Source organism: Scyliorhinus torazame, chromosome 14 (assembly GCF_047496885.1).
Source record: "Scyliorhinus torazame isolate Kashiwa2021f chromosome 14, sScyTor2.1, whole genome shotgun sequence".
Taxonomy (NCBI): domain Eukaryota; kingdom Metazoa; phylum Chordata; class Chondrichthyes; order Carcharhiniformes; family Scyliorhinidae; genus Scyliorhinus; species Scyliorhinus torazame.
This window is the reverse complement of record NC_092720.1, coordinates 100,431,367-100,448,142: the sequence shown is the minus strand read 5'-3', so window position 1 is coordinate 100,448,142 and position 16,776 is coordinate 100,431,367. Positions and strand designations below refer to the sequence as shown.

At 45.5% G+C, this 16,776-nt stretch overlaps 1 protein-coding gene across 1 annotated transcript in view; it reads right to left on the bottom strand.

Moving 5' to 3' along the window:
- Window positions 1–13,813, bottom strand: part of LOC140389911 (solute carrier family 25 member 36) — a 98,661-nt gene extending 84,848 nt beyond the window's left edge. Inside the window, exon 1 of the mRNA XM_072474552.1 lies at window positions 13,489–13,813. Coding sequence (XP_072330653.1) covers window positions 13,489–13,529 — 41 coding nt within the window. The 5' untranslated portion in view covers window positions 13,530–13,813. The remainder of the gene's footprint in view (window positions 1–13,488) is intronic.
- Window positions 13,814–16,776: the final 2,963 nt, after the last annotated feature.

Below are 16,776 nucleotides of genomic sequence, written 5' to 3'. Positions count from 1 at the left end.
GAGAATCGCCATTTTGGGTGTCTCGGGCGATTCTCTGGCCTGTGGCCCGCGGAACTCGACGGGGCCGTTCCCGCCGCTTGGGAGGACGTCGGACCGGCGTCGCGGGAAGTTTTGGCGGCCCAGGAGATTCTCCCAACCGGCGCGGGAGCGGAGAATCGCGCCCAGGAACTTTAGGCAAAAAGCCGATCTATAGTTAAATGTCAGGGTGCTGTCCAGATTATACCATTTTGTTCAGCTCTGTGAAGTGTAATTTCACTGTATGCTCCACCACTGTATGTCATTGGGGTTGCTGTACTGGGCAACCGATACAAATTAACAAATTAAACTCAGCAGAGAAACGCTAGTCATTATTCGTAGTGCAAGCACCATTTTAATTATATTATAATTATCAATTACTTCAAATAACCTATCTGGTTCCGAAAATTAAAAATTACAAGTGTGGACTCCAGTTCCTTCAAGCTATTAATTGTTGGAGATTTACAAAGTGTATTTCTAAAATGTTGTAATAAAGTGTACATTTCCATTGTATTTCTTCCTCTCTATCTTTCTTTCCCTCTTCAATTGATTGGGTGAATTCAACATCCACCCTAAATTACAGCTCCTTCAGAGTTCTGCTACTTCCTCCTCAATTCTTAAAAATCACACTGGTGAAGGAGAAACCTTGTTGGTTTCTCGGTTCGCTCAGGTTCCAGATGCCCTGTTTCTCTTGCTATACCATGACCAACTTGCACTTCCAGCAACTTAATGGAAAAACAATTTGACTGAAGGGCGCAGCCTAACTCATGGAGGATGCTTTGGAACAGCAAACTCTGGTCTTTTTTTTTTGTGTTTGCTGGTATTTTTAAGATCAAACTGTTTCTGAATCCCCATTAAGACTAATTTGCCTCAAACAAAATCCTCATGACAAAGGAATATAAAATCGGGCCAATCCATGGGAAGCAAAAATCTCCCACTGTAATGTGGCAAAATCAGTGGCGAAATGGTGCAAATGGCCATTGTTTTACTATCTCTCAGCGAATTGAGATTAGAGATTGGTGACACCCCTGCAGAAATTCGAGACGTAGATCTACAAAACTGCAAAATCATTGGAATCAGTTTACGGATAGACCATTTAGGACAGAGATGAGGTGGAATTTCTTCGCCCAGAGTGGTCAGCTTGTGGAATTTGTTACCACAGGAAGTACCCGAGGCCATAATATTGCATGTTTTCAAGAAGCAGTTACATATAGCTCTCGGGGCAAAGGGGATCAAAGGATACTGGGGGGGGGGAGGAGGAAAGCATGATTAGGCAATTGAGTTGGATGATCAGCCATGGTTATAATGGATGGTGGAGCAGGCTTGAAGGGTCGAATAGCCTCCTCGTGGTCCTAATTTCTATGTTTCTTTCAACAAAAAAAATCAGACGTGATGATTTTTGTAGAATACCAGCATATTTGGAAATCTCTATTTCTCATAAGCAAGAAAAGGAATTTAAAAGTTGTGTTACAATTGTACAGGAGTTGAAGACACCACGGGGGCAATTCTCCGATATGGAGGCCAAGTGTTCGCGCCGTCGTGAACGCCGTTGCGTTTCACGACGGCACGAACATGGCCCGTGCACGACCTATTCTGGCCCCCACAGGGGACCAGCACGGCGCTGGAGTGGTTCACGCTGCTCCAGCGTCCTTACGCCGCGCCAACCCGCGCATGCACAGTTGGGGTAGCCCAATACTGCGCATGTACAGTTGGGCCGCGTCATCCTGCGCATGCGCGGGGAACGTCTTACGCACGCCGGCCCCTCACCAGCATGGCGCGGTGTTCTGGGGCCGCGCGCGCGGAAAGTGGTAGGCCCGGGAAGGGGGGGGGGGGCGGGGGGAAGAGGCCGACCCCATTGGAGGCCACCCCAGTGAAGGAGCCCCCCTCCCTCCCCCACAGGCCACCCCCCCAGCGTTCCCGCAGAGTTCCTGCCAGCAGCGACCAGGGGTGGACGGCGCCGGCGGGAACCTGTCGTGTCGTAGCGGCCGCTCGGCCCATCCGGGCCGGAGAATCGCCGTTCGCCGGTTCTCCAAGCGGCCCGGTGCGAATCGCGCGCCGCTGGTTTCGGGGGGGGGGGGGGGGGGGAAGAGGATCACGTGCGGGGATCGGTGTGGTGTGATTCGCGCGGCGCCCAGGTTATTCTCCCACCCGGCATGGGGGAGGGGGGAAATAGTGCCCTACATCTGGAGTACTGTGTACAGTTTGTCTCCCTACTTAAGAAAGAATATAAAATTGTATTAGCAGTTCACAGAAGGTTCACTCAACTGAACCCTGGGATGAAGGGGTTATCTTACGAGGAAAGGTTGGTCCTGCATCATTTAACGTTTAGAAGAATGAGTGGTGATTTTATTGAAACATACAAATCCTGAAGATACTTGATAGGATAGATATTGGGGGGGGGATGTTTCCCCTTTTGGGAGAGACCAGAACAGGGAACACAGTTTAAAAATAAAGAAGGTCTCCCATTTAAAATGGAGATGAGCAGAAATTCTGTCTCGGAGGATTATTAATCTGTGGAATTCACTTCCCCAGAGAGCAGTAAAAGCAGATTATTGAATATTTTGAAGGTCAAGTTAGATAGATTATTGATTGAAATGATTATTGATTGAAGTTATAGGGTATGAGGGGTAAACAAGAAAGTAGAGATAAGATCACAAGCAGATCAGCAATGATATTATCAAATGGCAGAGCAACCTAGGAGGTGCCAAACGGGCTAGTCCTGCTCCTAATTTGTACGTGAACTTACCATGAAAAATAATGAAATGCTATTCAAATTAATAACAGCTTTTATGGCATAAAAAGTGGTGATCTAAACAGTTTACCCAGTGGTGCTATTTGCGTAGTACTCCAACTCAAGCCAGAAATAATTATCTCGCTCAGGTATTTAAGTACAAATGTCACAGCAACTCAAGGCAAAGTAAGATGCGCGATTAAGTACACAAAGCAAAATATTTGTCAGTGATGCGTTACTCCGTCATTAAGCTTGTAAAAATCTGCATCTCTCTGTCCATATCCCCATTCAAATGCCTTCAAAAGGTGCAATGTTTCTGTACTTCATAGTAAATACATAGTAAACTCGCATCAAAGTTTGGGCTGGTCCATTTTAGACCAAGTACCCTTTTAAATAGCAGGATGTGTAAATTACAGTTAGTCAATCTGCCTGGTAATGCAAATTATCTGTTTAAAATATGGAATGTCATTCCTATGGGTTTTAATTAGATTTTTTTTGTCGGTTTGTTCTCTCTTGTAGTCCAATCTTTCTATCCGACTCTTTCTCTTTCTTTTACAATTGTAATTTGCAACACCATTGTCTGCACTAACAATTTCAGACTTTCAAGCCGATTAGTTAAGCATTTACACAGCTGCTTGTATGGCTTGTTCCAATTCCAAATGCCCTGTAGTGTCCAATGTCATTTCCATCTTGTACATCCAGCAACAGGCTATGCAATTACTGTAAAAATTAAACATGCATTGTTAAGTCTAACTACCAGAGAAATCATTCACTGACCGTCGCATGAGGTTTTGGGTCATTACAGTCACGAGATTGGGGAAACAGATTTCTTTTCTCCAGTTTGCCATCCTGACTGGATATTTGAGACATCGCAAGTGTAGGTCTTCTACCTAAATGAATGGTTGCTGGTTTAATTGGTAGTAGTACTGACCAGGAACAGACTTAGCAGCAGCGGACTAAATACTGTCGAACCCACATGGTTTGAAGAAAATTCACTAGTCATAAGATAAATCTATAGTAGACCGCATAGGTATTGGCAAAAATACAGAAAATTTGACAAGAGGTCCAGGCTTTAGTAATGACAAATTGCAACGGCATCTAAAAATTGATCTTGAGTGCCATTAAACTCAAGCAGCAAGATCTACCCAGAAAATATCAGAGATACTCAAAAAAAAATGTAATGCACGCATCCTCTCAACCCTGAATTTCAGGACCACAATGGGTTCTGCCAGCAAGAACAAAAGCAAGTACTCTGTTATCCCAAAGTGAGCAGAGCTTTATATTGCAAATACAATGACCAATATCCAGAGAAGTTACCCCAAGGTAAAGAACTGGACATGCAAATGCCTATAGCAGAATAAAACAAAATTCAGCTTTGAATATGTTGCAGTAACCATTATCTAAACACCTGACTAAGCCAGGCATGAATGCATGCTAAATTTCCTGGGAATGTCATAGCAAGGGCAGGAAAATTGGGAAAGGAGAAGCAGCTTTGATAAAAGACATGCAGTCAAAATATTACCAATGGAACTAAAATAAACACCCAATAAAGGCTGCAAGACTCGAATGGTGAGAGAGGAACAGATATTTTGATTTTCTGTTGATGTGGAGAAGAAAGTGCAAGTACTAAAGGGACAATTAGCTGAATCGATGTTTCAGATCAATAAAAAAAACAGGCTATAAAGAAGGGAATACGATTCGGAATGGTCTACCCTGCGAGGTTACTAGTGACATACAACTCCAAGGACCCTTTTTTTTGATTCTGCAGAGATGTTCGTAAGGGTGAAGGCCTGAGACTGGATTAATTCTTACGTTGGGGCTCTAATATTCTGGCTAGATTGGATTGGTTTGGAGGTGATGGGGTGTTATGTTGTAGTTATCTCGCCCTAATATACGGTTTTGATGTTTATTATTGACATATTTGGTGGTTTGTATTATATTAGGATTATATATAGATGTTTAGGAAAGGACTGGGGTAGTAGGGACACCCCATTTCAGGCATCAACCAACCACATTACTTGGGGGGTACAGGTGGCTCGATACTGGGCTCAGATCCGTAAATTAAATTTTACAAGCCTCATATCAAGGGTTAAGGAAGACTTACAAAGATGGATAGTGTGCTCCTATCGCTTGTGGGCCGAATTAATGTGGTAAAAATGAACGTTCTACCATGGTTTTTGTTTTTATTTCAATGTCGCACGGTCTTTTTATCTGAAGCATTTTTTGAGAGGGTGGAACAATTAGTCTTTTCGTTTATATGGGCTGTGAGGTCCTTAGGATTTGTAAATTGTTGCTTCAGAGGGGGTGACAATTGGGCAGTCTAGCCCTGCCAAATCTGCACTATTACTGGGCAGTGAACACTGAGTAGGTTTGGTGCTGCGGTATGGGACCGGATCCAGTGTGGGTACAGATGGAGGAAGGGGCAAATAAGGGGTCAGGACTATGGGCACTGGCTACAGCGCCACTCAAATACTCGAGGAGCCCAGTTGTAGTTTCAACACTGAAGATATGGAAGCAGTTTTGCAACTATTTTAAGTTAGAGGCAGGATCGAAACTGATGCCAGTCCGAGGAAGCCATCTGTTTGAAATGGCAAAAATAGATGCTGGATTCCAAGACTGGGAGGAAAAAGGTGTGATCACGGTGAAAGACCCGTTTCTGAAAGGTTGTTTTGCAACATTTGAAGAATAGAGGGAGAAATACAAGCTCCCAAGGAGGGAGGGCTTTAGATATTTGCAGATACAGGCTTTCGCAAAGAAAACCTTCCCTACGTTCCTATTGTCACCCCTTCTTTGCTGAAAGAGGGGTTCTTTCTTCTCTCCCTCCCAATTTGGCTCACTGTGAGAGGCACTGATTTACACTGTAATGTAGTTCCATAAAGATGACCAACCCACTTTGTAACTTCAGGAAAGGGAGAGAAAACTTTGGTGAACAGAATTTCAGAGGGCTTAAGAGTCTGAAGCACAAAGATTGGGAGTCTCAGGTTTGTGATCTAGTATTCAAGTAGCTCAACAGGTCGCGTCTTGGGGTGGGGATGGTCCCAGTTGACCTCAGTGTTCTCAAAGGTGGTCGAGGTGGATGGAAAAAAAAAATCAGACTCATCCTGTCACTACATCTAGGTTAGCACAGTGGTTAGCACGGTTGCTTCACTGCACCAGGGTCCCAGGTTCGATTTCCGGCTTGGGTCACCGTCTGTGCAGAGTCTGCACTTTCTCCCCATGTCTGCGTGGGTTTCCTCCGGGTGCTCCGGTTTCCTCCCACAATCCAAAGATGTACAGGTTAGGTGGATTGGCCATGCTTAAATTGCCCCTTAAGTGTCGAAAAAAAGTTGTGGGGTTACTGGGATAGGGTGGAGATATGGACTTAAGTAGGGTGCTCTTTCCAAGGGCCAATGCAGACTCAATGGGCCAAATGGCCTCCTTCTGCACTGTAAATTCTATGATTCTACCTCCTGGATATTCATGAGTGAGGATGCAGGTCAAGTATAGACCAGGTTGTGCTAGAATGTCAAATTGGTCAACTTGCTTTCTGGCAATCAACCTCCTAGTTTAGAATATCATTGGATCCAGGTATCAAAGAGAATGGTACATCAGCAGGGAGTCAGTGCTTTTCAAAACAGAGAAGGGGTAGAGAGGAGAAGCAGAAATTGGCGGCAAAATGCAATATTCAAGCAAAAAATTATTTCTTACAAGAATTGTTCTCGCATCATGTAGGTTTATTTCCTGGATTCAGACCATCACATTTTGTAGGTTAAATGCTACAATTAGGCAATATTCAGGAGAATTGTAAGCTATTAGATCACACTGCACATTGTGCATCAAGAGCACATCTGGGTCAAATGGTATGTTAAAGGTCAGCAAAGACTTCAAAATTCTCCACTGATTCTATTCTATTTGCCATGTAACAGACAGCTATAGGGAACTAAAAGTGCTAACAGCTCATGATTCATTCATGGACAGCAGCAGGAATTCAGGCTGAAACAAATCATGCAAATTGAGGACTTGGCATTTGAAGATTTTCAAGATGCTAACAAATTGCATCCAGAAATGCGAGGAGATTGTCAGACAATTGAAAACATTATAAACTGGTTACTTCGTAATAACGTAATGTTGAAACAAATGCAGATTTTTGTTTTGAAATAGAATTCCACAAATCCTCAAATTCCACAAATCCTCAAACAACGTAACCTACATGCAAGGTGACTTTGCCCATCAAATCCACTACTCGCTTATAAGGGCCAAGTTCCCGTGGGGTTTCAAGGGTAGCGGCGGGCAGGGATCGAGCGGTTCGGGGACCTTTTAGTCGGGGGCAGCTTTTCGAGCTTAGAGGAATTGTAAGAGGAGTATGAGCTGCCCAGTGGGAATGGGTTTCGGTACTTACAGGTGCGGGATTACGTGAGGAAGCAGATGCCGTGCTTTCCCAACCTGCCGCCCCCGGGGCTACAGGACAAGGTGATATCAAAAGCAGGAGTGGGTGATGGTAAGGTATCCGAGATTTACAAGCAGTTAATGGACTGGGAGGGAGCCCTGACATGAGAAGGTAAATGGAAGTGGGAGGAGGAGTTTGTGGGGGGGGGGGGGGAAAAGAGAGAATGGAGGCTGGGTTTTGGGAGGAGGCTTTGAGGAGGGTGATCGCACCTTCCTCGTGTGCTAGGCTTAGCCTCAATTCAAAGAAGTGCATAGGACGCATATGACGGTGGCTAGGATGAGCAGGATCATTGAGGGGGTGGAGGGCAGGTCTGGACAGGGAGGCCTGCAAATCATGTTCATATGTTTTCAGCATGTCCGAAGCTGAAGGAGTTCTGGCGGATTTCGCAGACATAATGTCAACGGTGCTGAAGGTGGCGATATCCGGAGGGTCGGAAGACCCAGGAGTCCAGGGGGCGAGTGAGGGCAATGTCTTGACCTTTGCCTCCTTGGTAGCCCGGAGACGGATTTTGTTGGGAGTGGAGGGACTCGAGCCTGCCGAAGCCTTGGGTGTGGGTGAGCGACATGGCAGAGTTCCTTAGGCTGAAAAAAATTAAGTTTGCCTTGAGAGGGCCAGTGGATGGGTTCATCCAGAGGTGGAAACCGTTTATCGACTTCTTCAAGGATAATTAAGATGTCAGCAGAGGGGAGGGGTGGGAGATAAAGGGGTTAAAAATGGGGAAAGGCAGGATGGGTGGAGGGAAACAAAGGGAGGATGCAGGTGGTTGGGTATTTATTTGTTTTGTTCTGACTTTGGTTTTGATTGTGTTTAATGTATGTACAAATGTCTTAATAAAAACATTTTTTTTTTTTTTTAAATGAGGGCCAAGTTCCTACCAGTCAAGATTCTCAATTTCCGGTCAGCTGGCACCATATACTTCTCTCCGTTTTTATTTGTTTCAACTAGTGCCTACATGCCCTCCATTGCTTCATTCATACACAAATATCTAAACAGTAACTGCCTTTAGCCCTGCCTTTTGCTGCCAATTTCACTCTAGTTTCCTTACATCTGTTCTTCTGGGTTGTCTTCAATTTAAAGCCAGCAGCTCAGTCAATCGGAGGTCAAGAAGGAACATTAACATTCAAAATTACTGAATAGGAGAAGCAGAGTAATTGTGCAGCAGATGGGCTGACTACTTGAGGAAATTGCTTTGCTTGGGCAGTTGAGGGGGAAAATTGAGCTCTCAGTGGTCAACAGCACCAATGATCATGTCCCCAAATCAAAGCCTCGTGACCAAGAATTTGTATATTCTTGAGACATTAAATGTTTTCCTTGCTGATAGTCACCTACTTATCTTTAATAATTCACTAATCCTGCATCACCCCAAAATGGAAAGATGCCCTTTCACTCAGCATTGCCACAGAACCACCAACATGTACTATGCCAAACATTCGCTGCTGATACAAGGGGCTGGGGTTGCACTTGTTTTTGTTTCAGGAAAAAAAGGAAGATGGCATAAGAATGAAGGAAAGTAGTGGCACTATGTTTTATTCACACCTACATTTTCCATCCAAATAACCACTCCATAGCACGATATTCAGGAGCTATATAAAATAAATTTAAATTCGATGTTTAGACCAAGCCCCCAAAGTGACCAGACTTCCGCAGCGACAGAAGTAGTTTCTCCCCATCTGTTCACCTTAATATCTTGAAAATTTCAATTAAAATCACTCCTTAAATTTCTAAATTCCAGGGAATACAAGCCCAAACCCAAATTTGTGTAATCACTTCTTGAAATCCAGCAACTAGAGTGAAATTTCTATTCCAGAAATATAAGCTGCACCTAGGCTAATATGTTGAATGTTGAAAAGGTACAACAGTGCAAAAGCATTGGCAAACTTTTAAGAAGAGCTTTAATATCTCTCAGCAAAGTTACACCCCAGTGAGAAAGACCCAATGACAAAGATGCATCGTCTGTGGCTAAATAAGGAAATTACCAAATTGAAAGCAATGCCGTACAATCCGTTGAAGATTGGTGGCAGGTCAGAAGATTGGACAGATATTAAGGACCAGCAAAGAATGACTAAAATAAATTTGAATAGGAGAGAAAGCTATCTAGAAATAAAAAAAGAAAAGAGTAACAAAAGTGCTGGTCCTCCAGAGAGCGAATTTGGAAAACTGATAATGGGAAACAAGGAGATGGGGAAGCATTGAACAGAATACTGTGTGTCTGTCTTCACTGTAGAAGACTTCGAAAACTTCCCAAAGATACTTGAAAATCAAGAGGTGAAGGAGAAACTTAAAAATAATCATCAGGGAAACGGTACTGGCAAAACTATTAGAATCAAAGGCTGACAGTCCCCTGCATACTAGAGTCTTAGCTGTTCATAATCTTCCAAAATTCCTGATTCTGGAAATGGTCCCAGCGGTTTGGAAAATAGCAAATTAAATATCTTTATGCAAGAAAGGAGGGAGAAACAATGCAAGAAATTATAATCCAGTTAGCCTAACATCTGTCATAAGGAAATGACTGGAAACTATTATTAAGGAGGTTATAACAGTATACTTACAAAATCATAATGCAATCAAGCAGAGTCAATATGGTTTTCTGAAAGGGAAATTATGTTTAACTAATTTACTATGAGCATACATACAAACATACAAATGAGGTTATTTGACGAAGTAACAAGAAAGATGATTAAAAGTGAAACCTGTAGTTGTGGTGTACTTGGATTTCCAAAAGACGTTTGATAAGGTGCCACATCAAAGTTTATGACAGAAAATAAGAGCTCATGGTATTGGGGGGTCACATATTAGCATGAATAAAGGATTTGTTAGCTTATGGAAAGCAGAGAATAGGGATAGGTGGGTCATTTTTGGTTTGGCAAGCTGCAACTTAGTGAAGTGCCACAGGGAGCAGTGCTGGGGCTTCAAATATTTGCAATCTAGATCAATGACGCAGATGAAATGACCGAATATATGGTAGCTAAATTTGCCAAAGACACAAAGGTGAGTAGAGAAGTTGCCAGGAGATCAAAAACCTACAAAGGAGGTACAGATAGTTTAAATGGGTGGGCAAAAAACTTTAGCAGATGAAGTATAAGGTGGGAAAATGTGAACTTGCCTCATTTGACAGGAAAAGTAGAAAAGTGGTATACCATTTAAATGGAAAGAGACTGCCGCAGTCTGTGGTATATAGGCATCTGAGTGTCCTGATTCATGAATCACAAAAGGTAGTTTGCAGGTGTAGCAAGTGATTAAAGGAAGCCAAACAGAATGTCCACATTTATTGCAAATGGAATGGAATTTCAAAGAAGGGAGGTTCTGCTCTACGACCTTGTTGAGAACACATCTGGAGTACTGTGTACATTTCTGGTCTTCTTATTTGAAAAAGGGTATAATGACATTAGAAGTGGTTCAGGGAAGATTCACCAGACTCATTTCTGAGATGAAGGACTTATGATTCTTCAGGTTGAACCGAGGAGAACAAGAGATGGTTGTGACTGAAATATATAGGATTCTGAGGGGCCATGACAGGGTGGATGCCAGCAGGATATTTCCCTCTAGGGGGTGACTGGAATTTTTTTTTTTTTTTTTTTTTTTTTTAAAAAGGTCTCCCATTTAAGACAGAGATGAGAAGAAATTGTTTTCTCTCAGAAGGTCATAGGTCTGTGCAATTCTTTCCCCCAGAGAGCAATAGGCTGAGTCTTGAATAAATTAAATGACCAAGTTAGATTGATTTTGATAGGCATGGAAGTCAAGAATTATGTGAGGGTTGATAGGAAAGTGGAGTTGAGGTTACAATCCGATCAGCCATGTGTCAAGCAGGCCTGAAGGGCTGAATTGCCTACTCGCTCCCAAGTCCTAGTCCTGAGAGCAGTTCCACCCATCTGGACAACAGCGAGAGGCATTGAAGGAGATTGTTGTAATCAACCGTATCAAAAGGCAGATTGAGTCATAGAATTTACAGTGCAGAAGGAGGCCATTCGGCCCATCGAATCTGCACCAGCCCTAGGAAAGAGCAACCTCCTCCACCCTATCCCTGTAACACCACCTAACCTTTTTGGACACGAAGGGCAATTGAGCATGGCCCATCCACCTAACCTGTACATCTTTGGACTGTGGGAGGAAACCGGAGCACCCGGTGGAAACCCACGCAGACACGAGGAGAACATGCAGACTCCACACAGACAATGACGCAAGCTGGGAATCTAAACTGGACCCTGGAGCTGTGAAGCAACTGTGCTAACCACTGTGCTACCATGCCACCCCACTGGCATCATCATTGAGGATGAGGTGGGATATTTTATCTTTGCAACAGCTAAATTAAGATGTCATTTGTATCTTGGTTAAGAACTGTTTCTACAGTTTCGGCAGGACTGAAACCTAGTTGAAGGATTTCAAACATGCCACTTTAAAAAGATAGGCCAGTATTTGGGAGGTGACAGTACACCCAAGGTTTTGAGGGGAAAGGGAGGTTAGAAGGTGGGGTAGTAGTTTGCAAGAACATTAGGCTCAAGGGTTGTTTTTTTGAGGTGACAGAAGAGGCAAAGAATGGTAAAGAAGAGAGGGACAGTATAAAGATAGAACTGTTTGCAACATAAACAAACATGGGAGCCAGGAGGGAAGTTAGTCACATAGGGCGCGATTCTCCCATGCCGTATAGAATTGCCGTTCGCGCCTTTTTCCCCACGGCGCGGTCCGACGCCGGCAGGCGATTCTCCGAGGATCGGAGAATCGCCGCCATTTGCGCGGCACGTTTGGTGTGGCGCCGGTCATGGGCCGTCGATTCTCCGGCCTTGATGGGCCGAGCGGAAACGGCAGAGTCCTGCCGGCGCCGTTCACATCTGCTCGCAGCTGGCGGGAACTCTGCGCATAGGGTCGGGCAGGCGGCCTGTGGTGCGGGGAAAAGCGCTCCTTACCGGGGGGGCCGCCGATGGGGTCTGGCCCTTGATCGGGGCCCATCGATCAGCGGGCTGGCGGCCCTATTTTATTACGCGGCCGGCCCCTGAACTCCCACGCCATGATACGTCGAGGCCAGCGTGCTGAGGAAGTCCCCCGCGCATTCACAGGTTGGCATGGCCCAACTTCGCGTGTGCGGGTTGGCGCAGCCCAACTGCGCATGCGCAGGTTGGCGTGGCGCCCATTTGGCGCCAGGAAGGGAGGCTGGAACGGTGTGGGGGCCAGAATCGGTAGTGCCCGTGCCCGTTTCACGCCGTCGTGAAACGCAACACCGTTCACAACGGCGCGAACACTATCTCCATTTCTGAGAATCATGCCCACAGTCAGCAGTTTAGTGGAATAGGACCTAGGGAGCAGCAGGTGGGTCTCAAGGATAAGGTGAGTTCGAGGAGGGTACATGGGGGGGGGGGGGGGGGGGCATGGCAGCTGAAACTAGAGAAAGATAGCTTTGAGGCTAACCTGTACACATTCTGTCATAAGGGAGCTAGGTCAGATAAACGATTCTAACCATTCACATTAAATATTGATGTAAATAAGAGGACTACTAGAAGCAGAATCTGAAATCAGGCACAGGGCAACCAGCAGCAAACCTTGCTGCAAGTTTTACTCTCTTCCATGGCAGCTTAGAAGCTACTACTGAAAATTCGGAGTAAACAGCGTAGTTTTTGTGTCACACCTGGCTTTGAAATGAGAGCCCACCCCCTCCACACACACAAATCCCAGAGCTGTTAGATCATAAATGGGTTATGGAAGAAATTGGAAAGATTGAACTCTGTTTAAAAGAGATAGACGGCGTCGCCAGCACCGTCTCGTTTTAAAACTGAAAGTTATTCTTCCTCCCAAACGTCGGAGTGTCAGGGAAGAGTTGCCCAGTTTGCAGCTCACCGCCATATCAGTCAGCCCGGCCCGAGCGCATCCCGGAGCGGGAGAGCCGCCAGGAGAGAGCCGGGGACTGGCCGAGGCCTGCGCTCCCCACCCGCCCGCAGTGTGGCGCGCCAGAGAAAAATAAACACTTCAGAAATGATTATAATCTTTAGGGTTTGAGGGTGGGGTGGGGGGGAGCGAATGCCCGCGGGCGGCTGAAAAAAACCGTGAACTAAATAGTTGGCAACGCACACCCACTGCCATGATACGGATCAAATAAATAAACATAACAGAAACCGCCGGCTTCTTCTGCTCAGCGCAGCCGAGCGAGGGGGGGGAATCAGCCAAGGGCAACACGTAAAATAAACAATTACACCTTGTGCAAGAGGGAGGAGGGGAATGACCGCAAAATAAAAAAGTCACAAATAAATAAAGCTTCAAAACATTAAACATGTCGCGCAGTGAACTCGCCTCCTCACACAACCCCCGTAAAATGTATAACGTTACCTACCCGCCAGCAAACAGATGTATCAAGGGGTCTCTCTGATTCATTGTGAATCATTATTACCCTGAGAGGGGCCGGTTACGGTTTCCCTGGGAGCAGCTTCGACCTCTGCCTCCCCCCCTCCTGCGGCTGCCTCTTGTCTCTGCTCCAGTCCTGCTCCCACTGATATGTACCCTCTCCTCACTCACTCACACCCTCCCTCACACAGCCCCACGCTCTTGCTGACCTCCACTGAAGGGGAGGGAGGCTCTGGTTGTTATTATTAATAATCTGCAACACAAGTTACATCTCAGCACCCTCTCTCCCTTCACAATGTTACTGGCTGTCCCCTTTTTTTAAAAACCCAATGGCACTGGGAGGGAGGGAGAGGGACACACACCACAGTCAAGCCCCTCCCACCAGCCAGCATTCACTTTCGGCGTGATCAACCTCAATTGAAAATGTCCATCTGAAGGTGGAATGTTATTTGGAGTGCTAGAGTGCGGGACAAGGGCCAGATTTAAAGAGAACAGTGAGAACGAAATTCCCGGGGGCGAGGCGTTTGGTGCTTGAGATCTGGAATAAAAAGCATTCGCTTGTTTTTTGTTTTGTTTTACGTCTGTGCATGCGAAACTCTAGACTTGAAACTTTTGGCAACACTGTCCATCTCAAAATAGGTTGGTGTCAGCCCCCAAAACAAGTTGCCATACCTGCAACATTGTAAACGGCTGAAGGGACAGTCACTCAGATTCTGCAGGCACAAATCACAAGGGCGTATGATGAATTGCACGCAGTATTAATTCTTAACGCCTAATGTACTTTCTTCTCTGGTCTGTTTTAGCCTTTTTTTTCTCTTCTTCTCAGCGGTTCCTCAGCTGGCAGCACTCTGGCCTCCTGAGTCACAACTTGTTCTGGATTCAAGTCCCACTCCAGGACTTAAACACAAAACTCGAGCCAAACACTCCAGTACAGAGCTGAGGGAGTGCTGTATCGGAGGTGCAGGTCTTTCAGGTGAAACGTTAAACAGAGCTCCCACCTGCCTGCTTGAGTGGATGTAAAAACACCCCATGGCGGTATTTCGAACAGAAGAGTTATCCCTGGTGTACTGACCAATATGTATCTCGCAGCCAACATCACAAAATAACACGTTGTATGATCATTATCAAATTGCTGCTTGAGTTTGCTATGCATAGAATTGGCTGCCGCATTTCCAACATTGCAGCAGTTACTACACTTCAAAAGTACTTCATTGGATGTCAAACACATTGTGGTGCCTAGTGGTCATGAAAAGTGTTATTATAAATGCAAGTCTCCTTTATGTAGCACAGACCTCCAGTAAGGTTCATTATTAGCCATATTTTCACAGCTTTGCAGTATCATCACAGAGGTTAGCACAGCTACCTCACAGCATCAGTGACCTGGGTTCAATTCTGCCCTTGGATCACTATCCGTGTAGAGTTTGCACGTTCCCCTCGTGTCTGGGTGAGTTTGGGTGTTCTGGTTTCCTCCCACGGTCCAAAGATCACAGAATAATGCAGTGCAGAAGAGGCTCTTTGGCCCATAGAGTCTGTACCGACATCTGACCTGCCTACCTAATCTCATTTGCCAGCACTTGGCTCATAGCCTTGAATGTTATGACGTGCCGAGTACTCATCCAGGTACCTTTTAGAGGATGTGAGGTGACCTGCCTCTACCACCCTCCCAGGCAGTGCATTCCAGCCCATCACCATCCTCTGGGTAAGAAAGATTTTCCTCAAATCCCCCTAAACCTCCTGCCCCTCACCTTGAACTTGCGTCCTCTCGTAACTGACACTCCAACTAAGAGGAACAGCTGCTCCCTATCCACCCTGTTTATGTCCCTCATAATCTTGTGAATCTCACTCAGGTCGTCCCTCAGTCTTCTCTGCTCCAGCGAAAACAACCCAAGCCTATCCAACCACTTCATAACTAAATGTTCCATCCCAGACAATATCCTAGCGAATTGCCTCTGCACCCCCCTCCAGTGCAGTTACATCCTTCCCATAATGTGGTGACTAGAATGTCACATAGTACTCCAGCTGTGGCCTCACCAAAGTACTATTCAACTCCAACCTCCCTGTTTTTGTAATCTATGCCTTGATTGAGAAAAGCAAGTGTCCCATATGCCTTTTTCACCACCATATTAACCAGCCCTTCTGCTTCCTGAAATCTATGGGCACACATACCAAGGTCCTTTGTTCCTCGGAACTTCCCAGTATCAGGAAATTCATTGAGTACTTCCTTGGCAAATTACTCCTTCCAAAGTATATCACCTCACACTTTTCAGGGCCAAATTCCATTTAACACTTTTTTGCCCATTTGACCATCCTGTCTCTATGCTTCTGTAACCCAAGTCACTCAACCTCACTGTTAACCACCCAGCCAATCTTTATGTCATTCTTAAACTTACTGATCCTACCTCCCACATAGTCATCTATAGAGGACCCAGCAGAGATCCCTGTGGTACACCACTGGATCACTTCTAGTCACTAAAGCAGCCGTCATCATCCTCTGCCTCCGACAGCTAAGCCAATTTTGAATCCACCTGATCAAGTGATCCTGTATCCTATGTGCATTTGCCTTCTTTATACGTTTCCCATGTGGGACATTGTCAAAGGCTTTGCTGAAATCCATGTAGACTACATCAACTGAATTACCCTCATCTACACACCTGGGGCTGGATTCTCCGCCCCGCCGCACCACATTTCTGCCTCAACCCGTTGGCAGGATTCTCCGTTAAGCCGGCCGGTCAATGGGGTTTCCTATTGTGGGGTGGCCCTAAGCCATCGGGAAACCCCCAAGCGCTGGCAAAACGTAGAATCCCGCCGGCGGAGAATCCCGCCCCAAGTCACAATCTCAAAAAATGTAATCAAGTTTGTTCGGCATGAAGTCCCTCTGACAAAGCCATGCTAACTATTCCTGATCAAACCTTGCCTCTCCAAGTGGAGATAGATTATCTCCTTCAGAATTGTCTCGAGTAATTTCCCTACCACTGACATGAGACTCACTGCTCTATAGTTCCCTGACTTATCTCTGCAACCTTTCTTAAATAGTAGGACCACATTAGCTGTTCTCCAGTCCTCTGGCACCTCCCCAGTGGCCAGAGAGGAGTTAAAAATTGGGTCAGAGCCCCTTGCAATCTCCTCCCTTGCCTCCCACAGCATCCTGGGACACAATTCATCCAGACTTGGAGATTTGTCCACCTATAAACCGACCAGCATCTCCAATACCTAGTCACTCCCTATGACAATGTTCTCAAGAACCTAACAGTCTATCTCCCTGAGTTTAATATCTACC